This window comes from Pelmatolapia mariae, linkage group LG10_11, assembly GCF_036321145.2.
Source record: "Pelmatolapia mariae isolate MD_Pm_ZW linkage group LG10_11, Pm_UMD_F_2, whole genome shotgun sequence".
Classification (NCBI taxonomy): Eukaryota; Metazoa; Chordata; class Actinopteri; order Cichliformes; family Cichlidae; genus Pelmatolapia; species Pelmatolapia mariae.
The window spans coordinates 55,304,237-55,329,740 of record NC_086236.1 but is presented as its reverse complement, the minus strand read 5'-3'; the positions used below and the strand labels follow the sequence as shown (position 1 = coordinate 55,329,740).

The following is a 25,504-nucleotide window of genomic DNA, read 5'->3' as shown; positions in this document are numbered from 1 at the left end:
TTTTTCAGAAGGCATTTGTGTTTGTCCTGTCGAATATGCAACTTTTTGGGGCTTCTCATCCCCCATGTCACTGTAGCTCTGCAGTCCTGCATTTCAAGATGATTAGTGGAAGCATGTCTTTATCTGATAATGTCTGTCCCCAAGCTTGTAATTTCACGTCTAATCTCTTCTTATCTCCGATGGTCACAAGAGCTCAATTGGGTTTATCTGCACTTACTAGTGTTATCTTGCTTACTTGGATATGTAATCTGTGCGGTGTGGAGTGCAGCTTCACTTAAAACACCCGCTGCTTCTTCTGAAATTTCATGAACAAATACATTCTTTTAAATATGTTCAGAACGATGAGTAGTTTGGTCCTGAATGTCCTGATTTCTCTATTTTTCCTAAATGTTAATTTTTTTGAAATAAGGAACTCAACTTTAAAATGTTGTTCTGAGAAGATTTATGCAACCCTCACTGTCTTTGCAATTAATAATAATTAAAAACCAAATCAACCAACAGCTGTAATACTTCCATAAAAATAATTTAACTGGATTAAATGTAATTCTTATTAATATAATGAAATACTCTGTAATGTGTTTTGCCGCCTGATTGGCCTCAGATTCAACTCTGAATCAGTTTCATTTCTCTGTTATTTAATTAGCTGCAGTTTACATGTTGAAGCAGCATTGGTGTGAAGGTGGAAGAATAAAAAGCTGAAACAGAATGGGATCCAGATCACCTCCATGTTTGCTGTGTCATCTCCCATCAGGAGTGCTGAAAGTGAAAGTCAGTTTCTGATTTCATTGTTGTTTGCCTTATAGACTGTTTCAAGATGCAGTGCTAAAAATCAGAGGGGGAAATACATTTTTATTTAGATAAAACACAAAACAAAAACCAGTTTATGTAGTAGGTAAGGGATTCCTCTCCATCCTCCCAGCATATCACACCCTGTATTAGAAACTGTACACAGTGATTAACAAAATATAATATATTTAAAAACTAATTTATCTTTATGTAGCGTTAGCTAGCTGCTTTTAGCCTTCATGTTAAGCTAGGCTTAACATATTTTTTTAATATTTACCATACAGACGTGAAGTTTACTAGCAGTCTTTTCATCAAAATCTCATCAAACTTTTCCAGAATCTCAAATGTCTCCTTTAAATGTAATCATCCTATGTTTTACTAATGCTTTTTAGCATCCAAGAACTTTATTTGTTTGCTAACCCTCACTAAAACACAGCTAATAAAGACACTGGGCTTTCTGCACTAAGGTGTTGAGTAGACATGACAGTGCACTGTTTTTTAGAGCCTTGGTCACATTTTCTCTTCGTTGCACATCACCAAGTGTCATCCAGCTTTCCAAAACAAGCCTTTACTAAATGACAATGCTGCTTTGTCCACTGGCTGACCTCAGGAATGCTCTCTTTGTTTTTTCACTGGTGCTTCTCATGTGCCAATAATCAACACTAAAATCTTGTTCTCACAGTTAGTTGCACACTATCAGCACAGATTTTCACTTTATGGCTTTCTTTGCTATTTGGAGAAAGTGCTAGGAGCACGCTGATATAACAATTACATTCCCTTGAGGACTGTTCCTTGTTTGTTTAGAGGGTGGGACATTGTTTACATCTTGATCCGGAATTGAGAAAAGATGGTGCCTTCCCTCTTTGTCAGGCCTGTGCCTCATTAATCTCACATGTGGCCTCTAATTCTACAGGCAGTATTTGTGAAAATTCACTCTCAAACACTTTTTCTTCTATAATTATTCTGGTTTTTGTTCCTGGCATGATTCTCTGAGATGAGGCCTTTTTGAAGTTTTTGAGCCTGCTTGTTATATTCTGTTTGCTTTCATAATGAGGTAGTTTTTTTTATTGTGGACTTGCTTTTGGTCTCGTTCTGTGGAAGTGGAGCCATTCAAGCCCATAACTCTGTTAAAATTACATTTCTGCCTGCAATTAATGACATTAATGATGTGATCTGTACTTCATAAACATTCTCACTCTGGCTTTTGTTATTATCCTCGGCCGGCATATGCCAGATCTATTCAGCTAAGTGACATCCAGCAGGCAGATGGGGTTCATGAGAGGTGTGTCCCGGTAGTAAATGTGTCACTTCCTTTGCTCTTCATTTGCTCAGTACTGTACCGAACAAATTGATGAATTGCACTTCTTTTCTGGCTTGTTTGGAACTTACTGGATTTAAGAGTAGATGTGGTCTGTGTTTTAGCATACACACACGTAGCCTGGTGACCCACCTTGTCACATTGTTGTCAGAAATGCCAGAGAGGATCAAATTAGACCCTGCCTGCATCATATGTTGCTGTTAACATTTGTTATGGAAACCTCGAGGTACCACACAGCAGTTGGTATGAGCATCACGTGTGCTGCTGGTGACAGTGCTCTTCATTAAGGGTTGTTTTGGAGATCGTAAATTCGCCTTTCATACTCCAGCTTTGACTCATGAGGCTGGTTGGTTGACTCGCCCTCCATGTTTACCACCGTCACTTAGCAACAGCAGTTTCAAGATACAGAAAAAGTCCTGAAGTTATGTTGATGACTTCATGAGTGATATGATATTCTCCAGCCGCTCATTCCAAATATTTTCAGACTAATTTTAGCTTTTAGAACAATGATGCAAGGACTCCTTTGTTTTAGGCTTTTTAAAAAATTATCATTTAGTGCATTCAGTATTTTAATTTTTTAATACCTGTCAATATTACTGCTTTACAAAACAGTATGCAGGTGTTACTGATCAATTTGCAGTTTACATTACCGGAATTGTCACTACTTTTTTGGCCTTAGAGCTCTAATGGTGTAATTTAAATGGCTGTGCATACTTAAGTAACACTGAGTATTTCACAAAAAAGCCTCATGTAATCAGCCAATCAGACAGCAGAAACTCGGCGCATTTAGGGTCATACATACGGTCAAGACGACATGCTGAAGTTCAAACTGGGCATCAAAATGAGGTAGGAAGGGGACTTAGTGACATTGAATATGGCATTGCTGCCAGTGCTAGACAGAATGGTCTGAATATTTCAGAAACTGGTGCCCTACTGGGATTTTCCCCACACAACCATCTCTAGGCTTTAGAGAGTGATCCAAAAAAGAGGAAGCACTCTGATTGAAAATGCCTTGTTAATGCCAGATTAGTTTCTTGAACATGACAATTCACTCTATTCAAATTGTTTCCACAGTCACCAGCTCTCAGTCCAATACAGCACCTTTGTGATCTGGTAGAACCAAAGATTTGCATTGTGAATGTGCAGCTGACAAATCTGTGAGATGCTGTTATGTAAATATGGACCAAAATCTCTGAGGAATGTTTCCAGCACAATTAATGCAACTCCAAAGGCAAAGGGGGATCCAGTTTTTCAGTCTTTACCTTATAAACTTTATGCTGTGGCAACCAGTGCACCACAGTGTCAAACTGTAATAGTCGCTTCACCTCAGCTGCTAAAACAGCAAAAAGCTGCTTTCACATACATGACAAAATATTAATGTGCACATAGCTGATAAGTCTATGCTTTTCTTAGGAAGCGTTTTAAATGTAAGGCTTTCATTTGCAGTAGAGAATTTGAGTTGCGGTCCTGGTAAAGGATCCAACACTGACCAAGATGTTGCATATTTAGCTGACAAAGTCTGAGCTTGTATGATATGAATTAGTTGTCTCAGTAGCTTAAATCTGGTTTTCTCATTAACAAATTATCTCCCTTTAGTGCTGCCTTGGAAATGTTTTTGTCCAACATGTAAAGCTCTTAACAGTTATTTGTCATGTTTTATTTTGGATTGTACTCATTTTTCTTGACAGTGTGGTCAGTTATGCCTGAAGGCTGGGTGCTACATGGGAACCCCCCTGCCCCATCCCCCATCCCCAACACCCCTCTACTGTAACTCTGCTTGGTGTCTGTGCAGCAAGATGACCTCTGCTTTAAGCGGGGACAGGCGTGTCCGGTTCTAAACTTACTGGGAGGCAATTTGAAATGTTAACCTAACACTTAAACACACAGTCTGAAAATTGTGTTTGGCTCTAGAGCTTGCTGAAATCTAATTGTCTTGAAGCATGTCAGAAGCTTACCGGGGAAAAGGTTATATGTGTGGTTAAATTGAGGTTAAAAGGTTGTATGTATGTGTGTGTGTGTTATGGGGGAGTAATGTTTCAACCATAGATCAAGAGGAGGAATTCGAATATGCGTGTGGGAGCGGCAGCAAAATATGTTATGTGTATGCGAGAGTATGCGCAGAGGGGATGAATGCTGTGCAGTCTTAATGGGGGGACCTCTTCCATACTCCATTTGTAGAGCAGGATTATGTCATCATAAAGTCTTTGAAAGGCTGCTGAGGAATCTCAGTAAATAATGGCATGTAGTATATATACTGTTAGAAACTACTGTATTAAATGATACAATAAAAACTCATTATTTTGTCTAATAATTGTGTGAGCTTGTGGGCATAGAATGTAATGCAGTGTAATTTTTTTAAGAGTAGATCTCTGCTTCAGTGGGTGGATAATACAGTACATTAATCTGATGTGTTGTCTGCTGGTTTAGAAGAGTGCATTTTTCAGTGGCACGATAACCCAGTGGCCTTAATCTTGCTCCATAACCACAGGGGGGGAGATTCCAGTGCTGATTTTCCACTTTTTATACCTTCGTTTTTGCCACACCCATGGATTTAAGCTGAAAGGGCCACAAAGATCTGTCAGACCCTTTCCAGACTATCTTTGAAACTGGTCACGGTCTGATACTGAAGTGATATTTCTTATCGTTTAACAAGAAACGAGGATATTTTCTCCTCTAATCTATCACACACCACGTGCAGGAGGAGAGTCATAGCAGTGTGAGAGGCCAGTTTCCTCCCTTTGGCCAAGTTAGTCATACATGGGTGCTTTGGCATCAGGTAGCTGGAGTTGCAGGAACCTAAGCGTCCCCCTAAAAGGAAGCACAGAGACACACTTTACCCATCCTGACAGGATTTTTAAGTCCCTAATGCATGTGCTGTGGTACATGAGGATGTCAGCTTTGCAGTATGTCGGATTGAGCACCCTGCTCACAACAACGGCTGGTCAAGCCTTTGAATTGTTTGGCCTCCAATACACAACACGTCACATTGTCGCTCATTTTGTGAGTTGCTCGGCTCATCAGAGAATGACCTAAACAGCAAAAGCATGCACACAATAATAATTTCATCTAACTACCTCATGTTTGCATTAAGGTTAATAGAGTTCTTTATGATTCATTTTCTCTCTCTCTCTTGCCAAGCCTGTGTGTGAAGGGTGCGGTCAGCCTGCGCAGCACCACCATGCAGCACGCATGCAGGGAGAGACGCTGCTCTTAATGGTGGAGAGAACTTAATATTCAAAAGTGTGGTTGCGCATCACCAGAGTTACTGCTTGTTGCCACAAGTGCAAAAAAGTATTTTTGCTTTGATTGCAAATATTGTGTGCACACTGCCATGGGTGTGTCTGGATGATGCAAAAGTGGACTATGTCTGAAAGACAGAATGCACTAAGTCAAACTGACGAAGGCAGAAATGTTATATTTGCCATGTCTGAAAAGGGCTTTAGATTTCATTCATGCTCTGCTGAGGCTGCAGTGGCTTAGTGCATCTGCCTCTGAGGGGATAATAACCTGATACCACCTGGCACTTCTGTGCCATACATGCATGTCGCACATTTGTACTGTCCAACCACAGCATAGTCTTTAATAAGCCCTCAAGACATAACTTGACATCCATGCTGATTATTTAGCAGACTGCCTGTGGGCTTCATGCTTGAGTGTTGTAATATAAACTACTACATTTGACAACTATAGCCTGAAAAAAAATTTTTTTCTGTGTAAGAAGCATCATTAGAAGTATTTACACATCCAAATGTGACTTCATATGTTGTGAGATCAATGTCAGGGAAGACAGCTTTCAGTTAGAGAGTATGTCCAAAGCAAAGGGGGAGAACTGGAGGATAGTGTGTTTTAACTTACTGAGAGGGAGGTCTTGGCTGTGATAGGGTAGGGTAGGAGGTTAGGGACTCTTTTTGAATAGGAGGCTAAAATGAAGTCAGCTGTTTGGAATTAAATGAATGTCTTGTGAGATTTTGACAAGGAAGTAGGAACTCTATGAAATCCTAAATATAGCCAGTTAGGAACAGTTCCTCCTATTGTCTTGTTCAGCATTCCCAGCATACCGTAACTGGATACATTAACTGTACATACAGTAGATGACACAGTGAGCATGAGCCACCAAACCACTGCAGCAGCCCCTGTTACTGCTGCTTAGTTTATGCTGCAGATGTGGAGATTCTGCTGTGGAGTGCACTCATTCAAAAACAGCGAGTCTTTCATCTTTTCATCATCAAGTGTGTGTCTCTGGCTCTCTCTTTCCACTCCTCAATTTTCTCCTTTTGTTCTTCATCAGTACTCCATCTTTATATCTCTGCCATGTTTTTTAATTTAAATTTTGCCTTTCAGTTTAGCATGCATTAAGACCTTATCTGTAGTCCCTCTAGTCTGGAGACCCACATAGCCTGCATATGTCATACTGTAGCGCTTCCTGGGCGTCCCCTCTTTGCGCTGCAGTATGGAGTGAGTGGCCGTTGGAGGGGAACTGCCTGCTGCAGTCTCTGTGTGCTTTGATTAAGACCAAGTCTCAGTTGTTGTAAGTGGCCCAGATTTAGATACAGGGTATGAACCCAGATGAGGCCCTCTTGCTTTTTGTTCTTCAACCCCACTCTTCTGTCGTAAGAGCTAAAACACAGTTAATACTTTATCTATTCCCCTTGATTTTTTATTATTCTGAAACTTAGACTCAATAGATTTGACATTAAAAAAGCAGAGGCTATTTTTAAATGGATGCTGAGTTCTCCATGGCCCTGCCGTTGTTGGTGACTCAGCTCAGTTTGTGTGAGAAACATTGGTGCAGTGTTTCAGTCTTCCCAAAGCTTCTGCTCTGTATTGGTTACTGTGTGAAGGTGATGCCCACCTTTGTCTCTGTGCCAGAAGACTTCTGCAGGAGGAATCTGCTGAATCTTGAAGGACAGGATTGTGGAGCATGCATGTCTTAATTAACCACACACCGTAGAGGCTGTACCTTACTGTAAGATGAGGACTGGTCCAATTAAGAGAATAATCCTGCATATGTTAGAACCATATATGCTACGCTTTTGTCCTTAGTTCCGGGAGCTTGTAATGCACAGTGCAGCTTCCCCAAGCTGGCCTCTGTGTTAAGTCCACAGGCATAAGAGCTATTTATTCAGCAGAGTCAGTGGGACATTGAATCCTAAATCTCTTCCCTTCCTCACACTCCACTGGCCCAATTATGAACCCAATCACAGCACCAGCTCCCACCAGGAAAAGCAACAATGTGGAAATGAATGAGTGAGTGAGAAAATGACAGAAGGAGTGAAAGAAGTCAAAGAAGGAATTTCAAAGAAAGAACTGAGGTTACATGTTTCTTTTTTTCAGACCACTGACTGTGACATTGTTTGCTAACTATGTTCATTTCTCTGTGTTTTTCTCTGTTTTTGGTTCACCTGCTGGGTTCCTACTATTTCCCCTCAATCTCACCAGGAAACAACCTAAGGTATGTATGTTTTATCTGTTTCTTTTTCTACAAAACAACCTGCTGACATCAACAGAGCTGAATTCCATTTATAGTGACTTCACAGATTGTTCAGTAGCAGGATGCGGGACAAGCAGCGCTTCTCCCCCGAGGAGCTGAGAGACATCCTGCACAGTTCAGTCCACTGCTGTTTCTAGGGACATGACTGAGGGTGTTTTAGTAGTTTGGTTGGTCAGCAGGAGCCGGATAGATGTCCGTGTGAATGTGTCAGCGCTGTAAGATCTCGTGAACACCCACAAAGGCGCTACAATGAGAGAGGGATGAGCGCGGACACTGGGGCAGTGTGTGCGCACATTCAAAGCTGCATTGTTGGAGTGCACCCCCACTTCCCCCCTTGACAACACGCTGGTGACTAGCTCAGAGATGTTTCACACACCAGGGACGGGCTTTGTGCTCAGTACAGTCGGCCCCTGGCTGGGCCAAGGGGAGCACTAGTCCGGGCCACGGGTGTGCATGGTCTCTGGGGCCTGTGAACCCGAGCTACCCTATAATACCTTTCAGCTAGACAAGCACGTGGTTGTCTGCTGAGCTATAGTGCCACTCAAATTCTCCCTGCCGTCTGCTGGGGAAACAGACGCTGCAGTCCAATCACATTCGGACAGTTTTCATACTAGAAATGACAAAAAGGGCTTTGTGCGCCTCAGCTGCATCATTATTTGCACTGCTGATTAATAGTAATTGTCCAGTCTAGAACAATTTGTGGTGCAGTCACACCCTCAGGCCCGACAGAGACAGGCCAAAGGAGGCTGAAGCCCTAGTTACCAAACCAGCCTTAATTGAGAATGATGGCACTTTTGTTCCTTTGAATGGCACCCACTCACTTGTCTGAAGTCACAAGAGGAGGTCTTGCTTTCAAAGCATTCAGTGATCTCAGTGCTTCCCATGCTGACTGTGCAACCACTGCTTCCCTGGCCAGTGGCCCTTATTATGATTAAAGGTCAATTATTATGGGGTATTTGTGTAGAGAAAAGTGTTTTGGCAGAGCACTAAAGCCAGGAATTGTACCATGTGCAGCAGTGCTGTACTTGCACTGCAGCAGTGACAGGACGGTAGTTACTCTTCTAACATCAGAAAAACACAAGCGAACGAAATATGTGGACTTTTTGGTCCTGACCAAGATAGGCTGCAAAAATACAGATGTGGAAAAAAACATATGAACGATAATCTGAAAAAATCTGCAATGCATTTTATAAGCTTTTTATCCTAAATACAAGCTAGATGACTGCTTAAGCAACCAAAAATCTGCCTAAAAACTTCAAAAATCAGATCAAGACTGAAATGTTAATCTGATTTTAAAGGTTTAAGGCAAATGGAGGGAGAAGCATACATAAAGCTCCCATTACCGAGTTCAGGCCACACTTTTTGTCCTAGTGCTTCTTTCTTGAATCAACACAAATAACCTCTTTTCCATCAATGGAGAAAATGTTATGATATTATTTAGCATTATATTATCACAAATCTCAGGGTAATTTCCTTTGGCAATACAATATCTGTGGGCTGCATCTCCCAAACATCAGTGAAGTTCCTGCAGTAGCCCCTCCTATATCCGCTGATTTCAGTGTTTCCAACTTTTGGGTCCAGTGAGTACATGGTGCCATGACGACTGCGGTGTTTTTTTTTTCTTTTGGTTTTTTGTTGGAAATGTGTGGAAATGGTTGTGGATTGAGCGCTGGCACAGGTAACGCATTTCTAGAAAATGGGTAAATGAGGTGTTGCAACAGCAAACAAAAATATGTAATGGTGACTTGCATTGCAGCTGCTTAAAGGATACATTTAAGAACGTTACAGCAGATAAATATGGAGTCAAGTGCATAAACAGATACATTGTAAGAGGAGCTGTTCTGTCTGTGAGGGGCTGTTGACTAATGCTCTTTCCCCAGAAAGAGTATCCTCTCTGTGTGTTATGTATCCAGAGCGCTTGCAGGTGCCTGGGTGATAGAAGGGCATGCTGCTGCAGAAGTCTGTGTTGTGGGACTTAGAGGGCTAAGAGCCAGCCCGCACCAAGTGGAACAGCTATGCCCCTGTCTCCTTGGAGATGAGGGTCACTGAGTGCTGGAATTTCTTCTGGGGAGCGCTGACCCTGATTTATGAATTCATTTAACTCCAGCCACTATGACAAAACAGCTGAGAGTGAATTTGTGCAGACAGACATGATGCAGTCTAACTAACATTACCTTGAACAATGCTCAGTTAGGATTCATCTTACTCACTCAGACAAGCTCAGTCCTGCTGATTTACATGGTACTGCACATCAATCCTGTGAACCTCAGAAGACGGCCAACACTAAGAGAGACTGGCTTATGTTGTACTATACATGCTTGGGCAAGTGTGTTTACACTCCCTGTGCTGTCGCCTCTGCAGGTGTTCGCCTTTGACCACTGTTTCTGGTCCATGGATGAGTCCAACGTTCCCAAATATGCCGGTGAGTCACAAATGTGAAGGCTAGAAAAAAAAATAAAAAAAACAATCCTATACTCAACCAGAGAGCTCAAATTATGTGCCATGCAAAGACCTGCTGCAGAGCTTTGTGTTACCATTGCAAGGGCAAAGAAGCTCGCTGCCTGGTGGCAGGCTGTTTTTGCATCATGCAAAACAGAGTATAGTATGGGTTTATATGAAAATTTGCATTTTGAGTGAATGAATTAAAATCAACAAGGCAGCTGTGCTTGTATTGTCTGGACTCACATGTCTGCTATAGTGGCATCACAGTTGTTCACACACATTTATCATTGTGTTTATGTATTTATCCACCACTGTTACACTCCCGTGCACCCGCTAACCCGGTAAAGTCGCTTTCTTCTTTCTCCTCAGCTGCAGTTTCTGTAACATCTTCATAAAAGAGGTTATTACTGCCAGTGTGAGGCAGATTTACATAATAATTGAGGATACTTTGTGTTTGTCAAATAACTCTTGTTTAGCCGATGGAAATGTTAAGCTTACATCTCCTTTGTGCTGAACCGACAAGGCAATCTGTTCAGTTAAGGGCTGCCTCAAGGGCCTGAGCCAAGGCTTTATTTAGCTCATTAAACAGCTGGGCCATTGAGCAGGGGCATGACAGTGAGCAGCACAAGAGTTTTCTCTACACAGCTCTGCATTTTCCACATGACCAGACAGGAATCTGCCACCTTTCATGAATCTTAATCACTGTTTCGTGGCCCTTTGTGGCCCTTGTCACCCCATTTATACAGTTTTTTTTAGTACTAAGACAGCCAAACAGTATGTGTGATCATAGTGCTTTACAGTATAACTGTGTATTAACTCAGAGGCTGGATCCTTAAAAGGACGTGGCCTCTGACCCTGTGTGACACAATTATTCCTCTGTTTACCATAATCTCCATGGTGACCGTGTCTTTCTCTGAAAGGTCAAGAGGTGGTGTTCAAGTGCCTTGGAGAGGGGATACTTGAAAATGCATTCCAGGGATATAATGCCTGCATATTTGCTTACGGACAAACAGGTAACTGAATGACTTCATTTCCTCCCTCGCCCTAAAATCACATTAGCTATTTTATCCTGCTTCCTGTCTTAGAGGGACACACCTGCACGCTCATCAGTTAGAAGAAAGAAAGAAAACAAATCCGATATAATCATCTGGTTGAAGCAACATCCTGCAAGCAGCACATGAGTGATGACGGCACTTCTGGAGAGTCTTAGTTTAACTTAGATCACAAATCGTAAATAATGATGTGAAGTGATTTGAAATGAATTAAGAAGTTTCACTTTTAACGTGCTCCCATCACCTTTAATTTTTAGTGCTAATAAGCAAATGTTAGCATGCTAACATGCTAAAGGAAATCCATTGTACACCCAGTATATGCAAATGTGCAAGCACAAATGTGGCCTGACACAGCTGCTGGCACAGCTGGAGACTCATTCTCTACATGTTCATTTTTTGCAACACGATGATGATGGCAATTATTCTCCAGATGTAAATACTAAGTACTTCCTTAAAGCAGACTTTTTGTGGCCATAGCAGAGACTACATTTAACTAACTCGCTTTCTGAAGTTGGCAACTCATGTGTGACTCTGTTGTGCATCCAGGCTCAGGCAAGTCCTTTTCCATGATGGGCAATGGAGAGCAGCCAGGCTTAATTCCTCGACTCTGCTGCTCGTTGTTTGAGAGGGTCCACAGGGAGGCAAACGAAGGCCATTCTTTTAAGGTGGAAGTTTCCTACATGGAGATCTACAATGAGAAGGTCCGTGACCTTCTGGATCCCAAAGGGTGAGTTTGATGTTTGGTTTTAAAAATGCACATGTTCCAGCTCACCGAAGCAGCTTTCGGACCTGGGGGCGACAAGACGCAGCTGTTTTCACAAACTATGGAGTCGTTTTCTTGTTGCCTTCAGTCTCTCCAGCTCCAGCTCAAGCAGAGAGTGATCTGTCCGTTAGCTCGCATTGTCTTCTGGTTTGCGTCGCTTTTTATAGCTCTGTTGTGTCTAGTACCCAGGATGGGGGGATGGCGATAGAATGATGTGAGTAGGAAGCTCAACCCAGTTATTTCCTGCAGAACAGCAGCCAGTGTCATCCTCTGACAGTGCTGCTTTCTTCGCCTCTGTGGTGTGATGTGGGTTGGCAGACAGACTGCTAAGAAGGGTGAGCTGTGAATGGGGATGTTTCAGGGAGATCTGGTAGTAAAGCCGTGAGCGAGAGAGCGGTCAGAGCTGCTGCGAGCCGAGCGCCAGAAACAGACTACAGTGCAGCGCTCTGTGAGTTGCAGATGTCAAAAGATGCAGCTTCCTGTCACGTATATAGTAACCTCCAGATGCTCTTGATCTTGCATCCTAATTTACTCTGTCAGTTATAGGAATAAACGTTAGCTGTAGTACTGTATAAAGCAGGGGTGGGTTAGACCACTGACAGACAGACATCTTCAAACCAAGTCTGATGTATCAAGATGGTGAGAAAATGGCACTAAGACAAACCTGAAATCTTCCAAGCAATCTGTTTACAATAATAAATGTGATTAAACCGGTTGCCATCTCCATCAAAGGTGCGGAGCTATACAGGAGTCAAGGGTGGACGTGCATTTGGCTGTGTGTCTGAAGAAGAAAGTGAATATTGCACATACTAGTTTGACTAGCCTTAACCCTAAGATATTGTTACACTTATGTTAATGGACAAATGTTATGCAGTAGCGTCTACAGAGGTTGCTTTGCATGTTCTCACTGCTAAAAACAGACATGCAGAGATGTTTTCATTGTGTACTGACCTTTGTGTAGAAATATAGCTAAAAAGCCTGAAACACTGGAGCCCACTCTGCTCACTGTAAAAAGGAAAACAAGACCTATCCTTGTATCTGTCTCCTGTTGGGATCTTCCATGTGACGCGCTGTGAATTTCAGTTCAGCTGTGTTTCGCTAAAATACCAGTATTATTGTGCAGCAGGAGTATTTGGGGCTCAGCTCTAAACACTCAGAGTAGTCCTCAGAGTAAAGAACAACAGGATAGAAACAAAGTTTTAGCTCCTATCTTTGAGCTCTCCACCCCTGCCAATTATGCACTCGTTCTGATAACATCTCCCCTTCTCTTTCCAGATAAATAAACCATCCTAGCAACTATCACACACATACTGGGTGCAACATAGGACATGCTTTTTGGTGTTAAATGTAGCGCAATTTACAGTAAGGTGCCTGCCACAAAAGAAGAGCATCTCTGAACACACAGTGCGTCAAACCTTGAAGCAGATGGCCCACAAACGCAAAAGACCACACCACACAGAATTCAGATCATCTCAAACTGGTTTCGTGAACATGACTTCACTTTACTCATATGGCCTCCATAGTCACCAGATCTCAATCCAGTAGAGCACCTTTGGGATGCGGTGGAACGGGAGATTCAAATCCTGCACTTAAAGTCAATGTGGGCTGAACATCCCTGAAGTTGAATCATAGGTAGATTGCTGAATCTATGCCATTAAGCATTAAGGTAGATAAGAGGGGGTCCAGCAAGCAAGTTCTTAATAAAGTGTTCAGTGAGTTTACACTGCTGATGATTGCCCATGGTGTTTGCCTTAAACAAGAAAAATCCACATCTGTGTGTATTTTTGTTTGGCCTTGCTCTCAACCTGTTGTGAACCCATCTCTACTGGTGTGCCAATGTGGGAATGTTACCACAAACACCAGCTTTAAAGCACCGCTGCATTGTGAATCACAGGAAATCTATTCGGTGCTGATAAGCTTAATCAAAATGACGTATTATTCCCTTTGAAAAAGCTTTGATTCTTATAAATGTTCATGTATATGTTACAGTTCCATACTACAGCTTGTATGCATTTAATAAAAGATTTTAAGTTTCTCCAGAGTGCTTCTTTGTTCTCTTTTACTCATTGTGTTGCCTTCTCTATTTTTTGAAGGAGCCGTCAGTCCCTGAAAGTTCGGGAACACAAAGTCTTTGGTCCGTATGTGGACGGTCTGTCTCAACTGGCTGTGACCAGCTTTGAGGTGAGTCTTTCACCCGTCTGTCATCATGCCACGACCAGAAATGAGGCTGTATCCACCCTCTATCAGAGCCACATAGACATGATTTATGACATCCAGCAGAAATTACTTTGTATCTTCAGTCGCCAAACCACTGATTTACATTTGGAATAACCTCGCTGTGTAAAACCTTCCCAAGTGCAGAGACTCCAGTGACACATATTCCTGATGTGGGATGTAGTCATGGGGTTTTGTGTAGTGTGTATGCCAAGCCTTGGCAGGCCCTTCCATAATTAAGTTTAAACACCTCCGCCCTGCTCCTCTGCGCTCTGCTCTGCCTGATATTAGTCCAATGGATTTCCCACAGCCTTGGCCCTCTCTCTGTTGTGACCCAATTAAATGAAGTGGCATACAGCCAGATGTGCACATCTATCACAACTATCAATTTAAAGATTTAGCCACCGAAATGTGCTCAAAGCCTGAGCAAGAAAAACACTTTAAATAGTTCTGCTGTCCTAAACTTCCTCTTTTTTGTTTTTTTAGGACATTGAGGTGTTGATGTCAGAGGGGAACAAATCTCGCACAGTTGCAGCCACCAACATGAATGAGGAGAGCAGCCGATCACACGCCGTCTTTAGTATCATTGTCACGCAAACGCTCTATGATCTACAGTCTGGAGTAAGTCTTTTTGTTTTTTCTTATTTCACACACATTTACAATCATTTTTTTTCACAAGGACAAACATTTGTTTATTAATTAAATATATTTGTCTGGGCACACTGTGACTGTCAACAGAATTCAGGGGAGAAAGTGAGCAAAATGAGTCTGGTTGACCTGGCAGGAAGTGAACGTGTGTCGAAGACTGGAGCTGCTGGGGAGAGACTCAAAGAAGGAAGCAATATAAACAAGTGAGAACATTTTTATTTTGTATATGAGCTGTATATAAAGTCCAATCATTTATCAGGTTAAATGTATCTTTGTTTGGTTTTTAGGTCTCTCACCACATTAGGATGTGTGATTTCTGCTTTGGCTGATCAGTCTGCAGGAAAGGGGAAGGCCAAGTTTGTGCCTTACAGAGACTCAGTGCTCACCTGGCTACTGAAGGTTTGACCCAACTTCTGTTTGGGTTGTTTTTTTGTAACTTTCTTGTCATGAAAGTCTATTTTAACAGCTTCTTGTGATTTTTTTAAACTCAGGACAACCTTGGCGGAAACAGCAAGACCGCCATGATAGCCACGGTGAGTCCAGCTGCTGATAATTATGAGGAGACTTTGTCTACTCTACGTTACGCTGACAGGGCCAAGAGAATCGTCAACCATGCCGTCGTGAATGAAGACCCCAACGCTCGGATCATCAGAGAGCTCAGGGAAGAGGTGGAGAAGCTGAAAGTTCAGCTCTCTCAGGCCGAGGTGAGAAGAGAGGTTGAACCACAGATGCTGTTCAATTAGGAATAAATTATGCCAGACATCTGGCTCTGATTTATTCTCCTTTTTTACATTTTTTTAAATTCCCATCAGTCCATGAAGGCTCCTGAGCTGAAGGAGAAACTGCAGGAGTCTGAGAAACTCATCCAGGAGATGACAGTCACCTGGGAGGAGAAGCTAAGAAAGACAGAGGAGATTGCCACTGTAAACACCTTACTCATGAAAACTGTGAAACTTCAACTCTAATTCAGTGTGTTTATATGAACGGCTACATTGTTATTATCCATGTTCACAGGAGCGTCAGAAGCAGTTGGAAAGCATGGGCATCTCCTTGGAAACGTCTGGGATTAAAGTGGGTGAAGACAAGTGTTTCCTGGTCAATCTGAATGCTGATCCTGCCCTAAATGAGCTGCTGGTCTACTACCTGAAGGTAATGCTGTTTTTGCAATGTCATTTTTTTCCAAGCTCAGCTCCTCAGTCAAGCCGTTTTTTTTCTAAAACAAATTTATGCACAACAGGCACTAACCGAGGTGATGCACAGAAATCAATAAAACAATTAGGAGGCAGTAATTTAAAAACAATAAGGAATGTAATTAACATCATTAAAATCAATCTCTAGTGTTTACAGGAACACACAGTTGTAAATTAGACCTAAAGTAAAAAGGTTCATAAGACAAGATGAGTTTTTAAGTTTAAGTCTGAGAGTTAGGCAACTGCAAAAGATCAGTTAGCTGTAAGAGCTAGTTTGGTGTTTAGAGTTAAGTCACCAGTCGAGTCACCTGGTCTTGCACTGAGCATGTAAAATTGTAACATGACGAATAGTTACTTAGAGATATGCTGATGCAAGCACTTATAAGTGAACAAAATTTAAAGATGAATCCTAATCAATGCTAAGATAGATGAAATGCATTCATGTGTCTGTCTACCAGTCAGGGGTCGAGCAGCTGCATTTTAGACCAACTGCATTCATGATAATAGTGCCTTGCACAATCTGACATAAAAAAAACAACTACAGGAATCCAGTCTGGGCGTGATAAAAGCATGGATATCCTTGCCAAGGTTGTTTAAAAAAAGAAACTAAAAGCTAAAAGTGCACAGATTTAATCTGCAAATCTAATTTCAGAAAGGAATCAATGAAAGCACCAAGGTTCTTTACAGCAGGTTTACAATATGATGCAAGAGGTCCAAGACCCAAAGTATCTGTTGATATTATCACACTGGATTATGTACTACTCAACAATTTCTTTGCTTAATGCAAATATAGCATACAGCTTGTTTTTAACGGTGAGTCTAATTAGTTTAAACACGCCTGGATCTGCCCTGTTACTTAAGTTTAAGAGTCTCTTAGACAAAAAGATACAGAGATTATTCACACTGCATAGCCGTATTGCATTTCTGTGATTGTCCCAGTGATTTTAAATATTAATTTAAACTGATTTAAATTTCTAAAGTTGCAAGAGGACATTTTTAATAAAAAAATAAAGTTTTACAGACATATATTTGTATGATTTGTTTTGGTTTAGAAAATCAACGAGTGCCTAATGTTAAAGTGAGACTTAAGTACACAGTTGGTAAATGGTAAATAGACTGGTTCTGGTTTTTTGTGATGTCAGTGTTAGCATTTTGATAGCTAATGAGCTAATGTGGCTAATATCATGGTTAGCATTGATAAAATGCTCCCAGACCAGAGCTGGGGGCACAGCTGGTTACTGTGTTTTCATGTCATCTTATGTCCTATAGTGAAACCTAATCACTTGTCCTTTATTAATTCTCTGTGAATTAACTGTCAGAATTGTAGAGCAAGATGTTCCTATGATGTTTATTATAATCACTGTAGCGTTTTGCCCATAGTGACTGCAAAAGACCAAAACGCCTATACGGTGGAAAACAAGCCAAAAAGATCCCCTTGTACTCTTCATTAGTTGCCACAAAGACCCAGTTAGTCACTTATTCAGTCACTCGCTAATACTGCGGTTTACTGTTTAAGCACTCACAGTGAGTCTCTTCGTGCGTCACATACCACAGCAGTAATATTTAGCACTGACAGAGGCCCTGAAACACTGCACACATGTTGTAGTGAGAGAAGTCCAGTAAGAGCAGGTCTGGACTTTGAAGTGGAACAGCCAGCCGTCTAGTTGGATGTGTGAGCGCTGAGGCATGTGAGACAGCAATCTGCACAGCTTACAGAACAACAGGCCTTTGTCCAGTTCCTGCAGGCCAGCCTGGCATATCAGTGTGGAATGACTATGGTAATGTGAAATAGGTTTTTCGCTGCAGGGTAGGACATCCTTTAGAAGCTAGGATGTTTGTTTTACAACGCCCCCTCGGCACAGATGGTTTTTCGCTTAGGCCTGATTCTGCTTTATGTCTAGTTGTGATTTTCCCAAATTCGTATTCTTGTGTTTATTGTTTTTTCATTACTTTAGTTCAAATCAGTTCAGTAGATAAAAGGTAGCAGCCTTTTGTGGTTATGGCCAGAAAGTTTGAATAAGAAGGGTGAGATGTAATTACATCCTGATCTGCCAATGTAGTTTCCCTAATCTTTCCTGCACCTGTGTGTAGGAGCACACGCGTGTGGGTGCAGACACATCTCAGGACATCCAGCTCTTTGGGATCGGGATACAGCCAGAGCACTGCGTCCTGGAGCTGTGCCCAGATGGTGATGTCACCCTGATGCCAGTAGGGAATGCCAGGTGAGCTGTCGTGCAACTTATTCCAACATACTCTCTGTCTGTGTTTCCATCTGTGATCTGTGCTCTTGGATGACTGGACCTCAGAGTTTCACATGACCTCACTGCACAGGAATCTCATGATCTGAGCTCCTCACTTTGATATCAGATGCATGTCTCCCTCCCCCTAAAAAACCATTGTTCCTACTCGATTAGCCTGCTTCTTCCCCTTGAAAACCTGAAGGTTACAATACAATTCTTCAACAATAAAATATAAATGTATGTTCTCTGCAGGACCTGTGTGAATGGAACTATGATCGATTCATTAGTACACTTGTGGCATGGAGACCGTATCTTATGGGGAAATAATCACTTCTTCAGGTAAGAGTCCTTTGTTTTTGTTGCCACATTCAAGCGTGTGAACAGCTATGAAGTCACTGACTGGATATTTGCACCGCTCTCCAGGATCAATCTGCCTAAACGAAAGCGGCGGGACCGTTTGAAGGAGCTGGAGAGAGCATCTCCCAGAGAGAGCTTTGTCGAGGCAGACATTGAGACAGCCAGCGAGGCCTCTTCTGAGCAAGACTACACTTATGAGTTTGCCCAGATGGAGGTCATAATGAAGACTCTTGGAAACAATGGTATGATTGGGACCATGTACATATTTTATGAACTGCCAGCTCATTCCAGCAACTCTGACTGTATCCTAACATCCTTTTAAAATACCATTCCTGTATTACTGGGTTTAATCCTCTGAATAAAGGGAAAAAAGTATTTCTCTATTTGACTTACAGTATCCATGTGTAAATAGCAACTCATTTTTCTTAAATGGCACAAATAATGAAGTTATTCTTAGAAGAAAAACACTTTATAGCAGCTCATGAATATTAATTCAGTGAGCCATTGTTCATGAGTAGAACAGTAGTTTAATCTGTGATGATACTGATAATAACTAATATTTGCATTTCTGTTGAGTAACTTCACATTGCAGTTGTTCTTTGTCTTGATCATGGCTACATGCCTAAATGCACTGCGCTGCTGCCGTGTGATTAATTAATTGGATATTTGTGTTAACGAGCAGTTGAAACAGCTAACAACTAACAACAGTGTGTGTATGTTTTTAATAAGTTTTTAATGCGCTGTATGTAGACCCCATGCAGAATGTGGTCCAGGTGTTGGAGAAGCAGTATCTGGAGGAGAAGCGTACGGCCCTGGAGGAGCAAAGGATGATGTACGAAAGAGAGCTGGAGTCGCTGCGGCAACAGCTGTCTCCAGAGAAAACCTCACAGCATCACCGCAGCAGCAGCGACCGCCTCACGTTCTCAACGCACGCGCCGCACAGCAAGCTGCGACTGTGGACGGAGGAGCGGTTAGTGTAGCTCGCACACACGTATGATGCCTCATACATACTCCAGAAAATATAGGTGTGCTATTTAAGCTGTTGATATTATAAATGCATAGCCACAGATGAAACTAGTATATAATAATTTAGATGTATATTTTTTTTCTACTTTTACATACTTGTTGCACACACAAATACAAACTATAGTGCACAATTTTCTCTACCATAAAAATGCCAAAAGAAGTCAAATCTGAATGGAAGGAATTAGTGATTCTTTTACTCACTCAGGACACGAGAAGTTCAAAACTCTATAAAATGCGTCTCTGTGTATTTGTTTCTTTGTGACAGGGATGAGCTTTTTCGCCAGAGCCTTTCCCGACTCAGAGAGCAGGTCGTCAAAGCCAACACTTTGGTGCGAGAAGCCAACTTTTTGGCAGAGGAGATGAACAAACTCACCGATTATCAGGTCACCCTTCAGATTCCTGCAGCCAACCTCAGCGCCAACCGTAAGGTCAGACTGCTGAACCTTTTTGAAACGATTACACTTCATTCGGTTATTTCAGTGTTTTGGTCGGTTAAGCTTAGGGTTAGGGAGGGTGTGAATATCTTGTAATCAGATCTAAAATGTGACACTTCAATGTAGCGTGGCGCTATCGTGAGCGAGCCAGCCATTCAGGTGCGGAGGAAAGGGAAGGGGACCCAGGTTTGGACCATTGAAAAGCTGGAGAACAAACTTGTAGACATGAGAGACCACTACAGAGACTGGAAAGAGGGCACAGAGGAAACGGTGAGTAACAAAGGACCAGAGACAGGAAAAAATGAGTAAGGAAGCGGGAAAGTAATTAAAAGTATGTTCTTTTGTTTTCCTTTGTATAGTATAACAAAGCAAGCAGTAAGCACTGTGATCCTTTCTACGAGGCGCAAGAGAATCACAACCTGATTGGGGTGGCCAACATTTTTCTCGAGTGCCTTTTCCATGATGTCAAGCTGCAGTACGCTGTCCCCATCATCAGCCAGCAGGGAGAGGTAAGGTCACACTGTAGACTTGCTGTCTGTGACGTCAGTCATTGTGTTCGTAAATTCCTCTTTTGAAGCCCTGATTTTATTATTTTACTAGTTAATGCTAAATGAAATACAGATAAAGTACTAGATCACACACTTCTCATGTGGGCTGTTAGTACAATTAGTCTTATTCTTTTAGTCTTAATATATTTAAAAGCTTTTCATAAATCACAGTACTTTTATGTCCATATGAAAAGATATAGACCAACAAAAATCAGCATACTGGTTAAAATGAATAAAAAATGGCCAATTTTCTCTGGATACATGGATTAGTTCTCAAACAGTTTAGGTTTTGTCCCACTTTTCTACAAACTCCTTCTGCTTGTATGTGCAGGTAGCAGGCAGGCTGCACGTTGAGCTGATGCGAGTGAGTGGAGCTGTACCAGAGCGCCTGTGTAGCGGGGACGACTCTTCGGAGAACTCCAGTGAAAATAGTTGCTACGAGGTCATGGACACCAACGGAGAGATCGTCCACATGGCCAAAAGGCTCACCTGCAGGGTACGAGTGAACCATCATTGGATTTTAACCAAAGATTTCAAAACGGATCTGTGCAAGCGGCGCACGACGAGATTTCAGTTCTAAAAACATCAAAGTCTTCAATCTTCATCATGTCTTCACTGCTGTAGGTGCGGATCAGGGATGCCACAGGACTGCCGCTCAACCTGTCCAACTTTGTCTTCTGTCAGTACACCTTCTGGGAGCATGGTGAGCCCACTGTGGCTCCTCCCATGGTCAGCCCAGACAGACCTTCCCCTCGAAGCCCAGATGCTCAGTTCACGGTCCAGTTTGACCACTGCAAGGTTGGAAACTTGAGCTGCTTGTTGTTTCATTCAAGGTTTTTTTTAATGCCTTGTTTCGGACACATTTTACATTCTTGCAACTTTTGTTAGTAACTTTCAGCTTCTCTACCCCAAACTCTTTTCCCAGGACTATGTTGTGCACGTGACAGATGAGTTTTTAGAGTTTATATCAGATGGAGCACTGGCCATAGAAGTGTGGGGTCACCGCTGTGCTGGGAATGGACGTTCTCTCTGGGAGTTGGATGCACTGGAAGCCAAGACCCAGACGCTCCGGGACAGGTCAGATGCATCACATGTTGTACTGACATTTTTGCACTTATATAAAATTGATTCTAATCCCGGCTGTTACATGTTCAAGGTGGAGCGACGTGTCTCGCCGGATCGAGCTGTGGATCGCCATCCAAGAGCTTAATGAGCAAGGAGAGTATGCATCTGTGGAGCTGCAACCTGGGAAAGACATCAGCACAGGAGGAGTCTTCCAACTCCGACAGGTCAGAGAAAAACTATGAAGGAGGTTTCCTTCAGGTCAGGCTGGCTGCTTTAGACTAAACACACATTTAAGAGGATAAAAATTAATTATGTGATTATGATTTCTTTCAAACAGGGTCACTCCAGGAGACTGCAGGTGTCCGTGAAACCGGTCCAGAACTCAGGCACTCTGCCCTTGCTGGTGGAGGCTGTTCTGTCTGTCTCTATCGGGTGTGTGTCGGCTCGTTCCACCAAACTACAGAGACCGCTCGACAGCTACCAGGTCTGCAAAATGCACATGTTTGCGTTTTTCCACATTCACACAAATAGACTTTGACTATGAGCATATCGTGCTGGCTTCATTAGGATGGTAATTTGCCTTTAGATGTTTCTGTATCAAAGCAGGAAGATGTTCTCGGGGACATTCTACTTGTTTCATACCACAAAGACGCAATATTACACCAATTCAGACAAACTATGTTTAGTCTTTCTCAGCTTTCATGCCTAGACTGGTCCATCCTGGCAGCTGGCAGCTAGCATAGAGTTGGCCAAGAAAATAAAGACTTGTTAGTGTCACAGTTCTGTTGTGGGTTATAGAAAGGGACTGCTTGTTAATTCTAAGTAGTCACAGAATCCCATTTTTTTCAAATTAACTATGAAATAAATTGACACTCTTGTTATAAATATAACTATTTACGTATTTAAGTATGTGAGCATGGATGTAAACGTCACTGAAATTCACAGTAAGCTAGATGAGAAGCAACTGGTTTCCTCTGACGTGTCAAGTGAAGGCCTTTACTGCTTCTCCACATCTGACTCAGTGTGTTCTCTCCTGCCAGAGAGAGATGGAAGACGATATGGATAGTTATCAGGTACCCTTCGAGTCTCCTCCTGCTGCTGCTCACCCTTTAGTTCACACTGCAGCATGAAGGACACCAACTGATGTGATCATGTGTTTGTGACTAGGCCTTGTGCTGAGGGCATGAGAGGCAGGAGGTCCCTGCCGACTAAAGAAGCGCTTTATTAAACAGCATCTGCATCAGCTGCACACGTGGATGTATTCTGATGTGTTGTGATTACCAGTCGCACCAACAACTCTTTGGCATCTCCTAGAATAAAAACGAACAAATTACAGGTTCACCCTGAGCTTCCGGGAGCAGCATGTCTGCCAGAATCTTGTCCCGCCTTCTCTTGCCTTTCCCCACAGGTTTTGCGCACTAATGCTACTGTTTGCTTGTCACTACTGAAGAGCTGCAGAAGTAATACGCCTCAATTAATCACTTGGGCATTGCATGGCTGCATGATTTACAGTACTTTGCATTGTGAAAGTGTGCTGATTGCAGAAGCGTAACATGATTGGCTCTGAGGTATTTTGGGGATTGGGGATGTTGCAGAGGGGAATCTACTCTCTGCTGCTCTGTCAGAGAGATACTTCCCATGTATTCAGGTAGGACTTTGGGGACCTTTGGCTGCGTGCGAGGAGGTGCATGCAAGTGAGTGTGAATGATGAGTGCGATTGCAAAAGGGGGATAAGGAGAGCTTTTGTGCATGTGTTTATTAAGTGAAATCACATTTGTTTTATAGCCAGAATTGGAGAGCTTAAGACTTTTACTTTTTAACATCTTGGGTTTGGTAAAGCTGTTACTTTTCCAAAGTATTAGCTGGGGGTGTTTGGGAGCAGTTACAGTATTCCCTCAGACAAATCAGCCCAGTGCACGCTCATCATCCACTGGTAACAATTCACTCTGCCCTGTAGCAGAACCTTTGCTTCACTGAGCCAGCTGGCATTAATTCAGCTCTTTGTTTGGTTCCAGGAAGAGGATCTCAACTGTGTTAGAGAGCGCTGGTCAGATGCACTAATCAAACGTCGGGAGTATCTTGACGAACAAATCAAGAAAATCATCAACAAACAGGGTGAGTTTTAGGCCCTGATCACAAGCTCATTTTTTAAACATTGTTTTCTTTTTTAACTTCTATCCTTCTCACTGCATGTAGAGAAGTCAGAGGAGGACATTGAGCGTGAAGCTCGGCTGGTGGAGCAGTGGGTCGGGCTGACTGAAGAGAGAAATGCAGTGCTGGTACCTGCACCTGGTAGTGGCATCCCGGGAGCTCCTGCAGACTGGTGAAAACAAGCAAAACAAAACATTCAGAAATGAAAACTTCTTGTTGCCTTTTATTTAATTTTATTTTTGAACCAATACCCTGTTGTTCAACTGCTTGTAGGACTCCACCTGCAGGAATGGAAGCTCACATTCCTGTACTCTTCCTGGATTTAAATGGTAAGGCAGACACATACTTTACTTCACAGAGTCCTCGCTGGCTTCACAAATGCAAACGGCCTTTTTTTTGTACGCCACCAGCGGATAATCTGACAGTGAACGAGCAGCTGACCGGCCCACATGCTGCAGGCGTTAACTCTATACTGCCCAAAGAGCATGGCAGCCAGTTCTTCTATCTACCTATCATTAGGCACAGTGATGAGGAGGTAAGTAACAACGGTTACTTTACTGCCCTCTCCTGGTCAAAAATAGAACTTTAACATTATTATTTTTTAATTGAATTGAGTTGAATCATAGAAAAAAAAAGATTAAAGATCTTGGCAACTCAGAGAATCTATGGAGGCCCAAAACTGCCAAAAAATAAAAATAATAATAATAATGCATCAACATAATAAAAAAAGGCATTCATTAATTTATTGAATTCTTTATTGAATTTGAATTATGTTTTTAATTAAGCTTATATATTTTTACACACACACATATATTTGTTTAAGTATTATTATTCTTTTGCCTTTTCCCTTTACTTACTTAGAGAAGCTCACAGATATCCAATAGTGTAATGAATGTACTGTAAGTAAGTCTACTCATGGTCTGTAGAGTATTTTTGTTAAAACATATAAATTTGTGTGTCTTCGGTTTTACTATGGCTCCATGTTAAATTATCTTCATTTGCTAAATTGCTGCTATAAAGTTTTTCTCCTCACATAATTGCACAAATTGACACATAAAAGAGTTTTAGGGCAACTTTTTTCCTACAATTATGTGTGCCTAATTGGATGGGTTGCAGCATGTGTGGTAGGAAGTAATTAAATGAAATTAATCTTTATTCCTTTTTGTGTGATGTTGAGCAGGACTAACCATACAGTAATCGTTGCGCTAAATGCTGTCTAAATGGTAATTAGACAAACCCAAAGCTATGGTCCACGTATGCCATCGTAATCCATGTGTCTCCCTGTGCTGTCACAACCCACTGCCACACATTCTTTGTATAGATAATTGTGAAATAAAATGAATTAAACACAAGTTTGAAATTTCATTAGGTGTCAGCAGTGTGCTCCTGGGATTCATCGATTCATGATTCTGTTCACCTCAACCGGGTCACGTCGCCAAATGAACGCATCTACCTGATCATTAAAGCCACGGTGCAGCTCAGCCACCCTGCCTCCATGGAGCTGGTGCTCCGCAAGAGGATTGCTGTCAACATCTACAACAAACAGGTTAATACTTGAAACTCTAGATGTAACCAAAGGAGGTTAGCCCAAAGAACATATTAGGCTTACAGAAGTCTGTCATGTTTTAATGATCAACATAATTTGAATATTTGTTTCTTACAGAGTTTCACTCAGAGCCTCAAGAGAAGAATGTCGCTAAAGAACATGCTTTACTCCTGCGGTGTGACTTATGAGATAGTTTCCAACATACCAAAGGTATGTTGGAAACTCTGGTTCTG

General features: G+C 42.0%; 1 protein-coding gene across 6 annotated transcripts in view; it reads left to right on the top strand.

Moving 5' to 3' along the window:
• The window catches only part of kif13a (kinesin family member 13A), a 45,546-nt gene that overhangs the window by 3,574 nt on the left and 16,468 nt on the right, over positions 1-25,504 (top strand). For 4 of the 6 annotated variants that reach the window (XM_063485256.1, XM_063485252.1, XM_063485255.1 and 1 more), the window contains exons 3-32: positions 7,544-7,556; positions 9,957-10,017; positions 10,958-11,050; positions 11,636-11,816; positions 13,946-14,033; positions 14,553-14,687; positions 14,805-14,917; positions 15,002-15,113; positions 15,206-15,418; positions 15,527-15,637; positions 15,729-15,863; positions 17,996-18,126; positions 18,397-18,483; positions 18,568-18,743; positions 19,252-19,471; positions 19,793-19,955; positions 20,088-20,231; positions 20,321-20,470; positions 20,841-21,005; positions 21,134-21,307; positions 21,435-21,586; positions 21,666-21,798; positions 21,912-22,058; positions 22,615-22,647; positions 23,590-23,689; positions 23,771-23,897; positions 23,999-24,054; positions 24,136-24,260; positions 25,095-25,271; positions 25,389-25,481. In XM_063485256.1, coding sequence (XP_063341326.1) covers positions 7,544-7,556; positions 9,957-10,017; positions 10,958-11,050; positions 11,636-11,816; positions 13,946-14,033; positions 14,553-14,687; positions 14,805-14,917; positions 15,002-15,113; positions 15,206-15,418; positions 15,527-15,637; positions 15,729-15,863; positions 17,996-18,126; positions 18,397-18,483; positions 18,568-18,743; positions 19,252-19,471; positions 19,793-19,955; positions 20,088-20,231; positions 20,321-20,470; positions 20,841-21,005; positions 21,134-21,307; positions 21,435-21,586; positions 21,666-21,798; positions 21,912-22,058; positions 22,615-22,647; positions 23,590-23,689; positions 23,771-23,897; positions 23,999-24,054; positions 24,136-24,260; positions 25,095-25,271; positions 25,389-25,481 — 3,808 coding nt within the window. The remainder of the gene's footprint in view (positions 1-7,543; positions 7,557-9,956; positions 10,018-10,957; positions 11,051-11,635; positions 11,817-13,945; positions 14,034-14,552; positions 14,688-14,804; positions 14,918-15,001; positions 15,114-15,205; positions 15,419-15,526; positions 15,638-15,728; positions 15,864-17,995; positions 18,127-18,396; positions 18,484-18,567; positions 18,744-19,251; positions 19,472-19,792; positions 19,956-20,087; positions 20,232-20,320; positions 20,471-20,840; positions 21,006-21,133; positions 21,308-21,434; positions 21,587-21,665; positions 21,799-21,911; positions 22,059-22,614; positions 22,648-23,589; positions 23,690-23,770; positions 23,898-23,998; positions 24,055-24,135; positions 24,261-25,094; positions 25,272-25,388; positions 25,482-25,504) is intronic. The other 2 variants (XM_063485257.1, XM_063485253.1) reach the window with 1 other exon arrangement.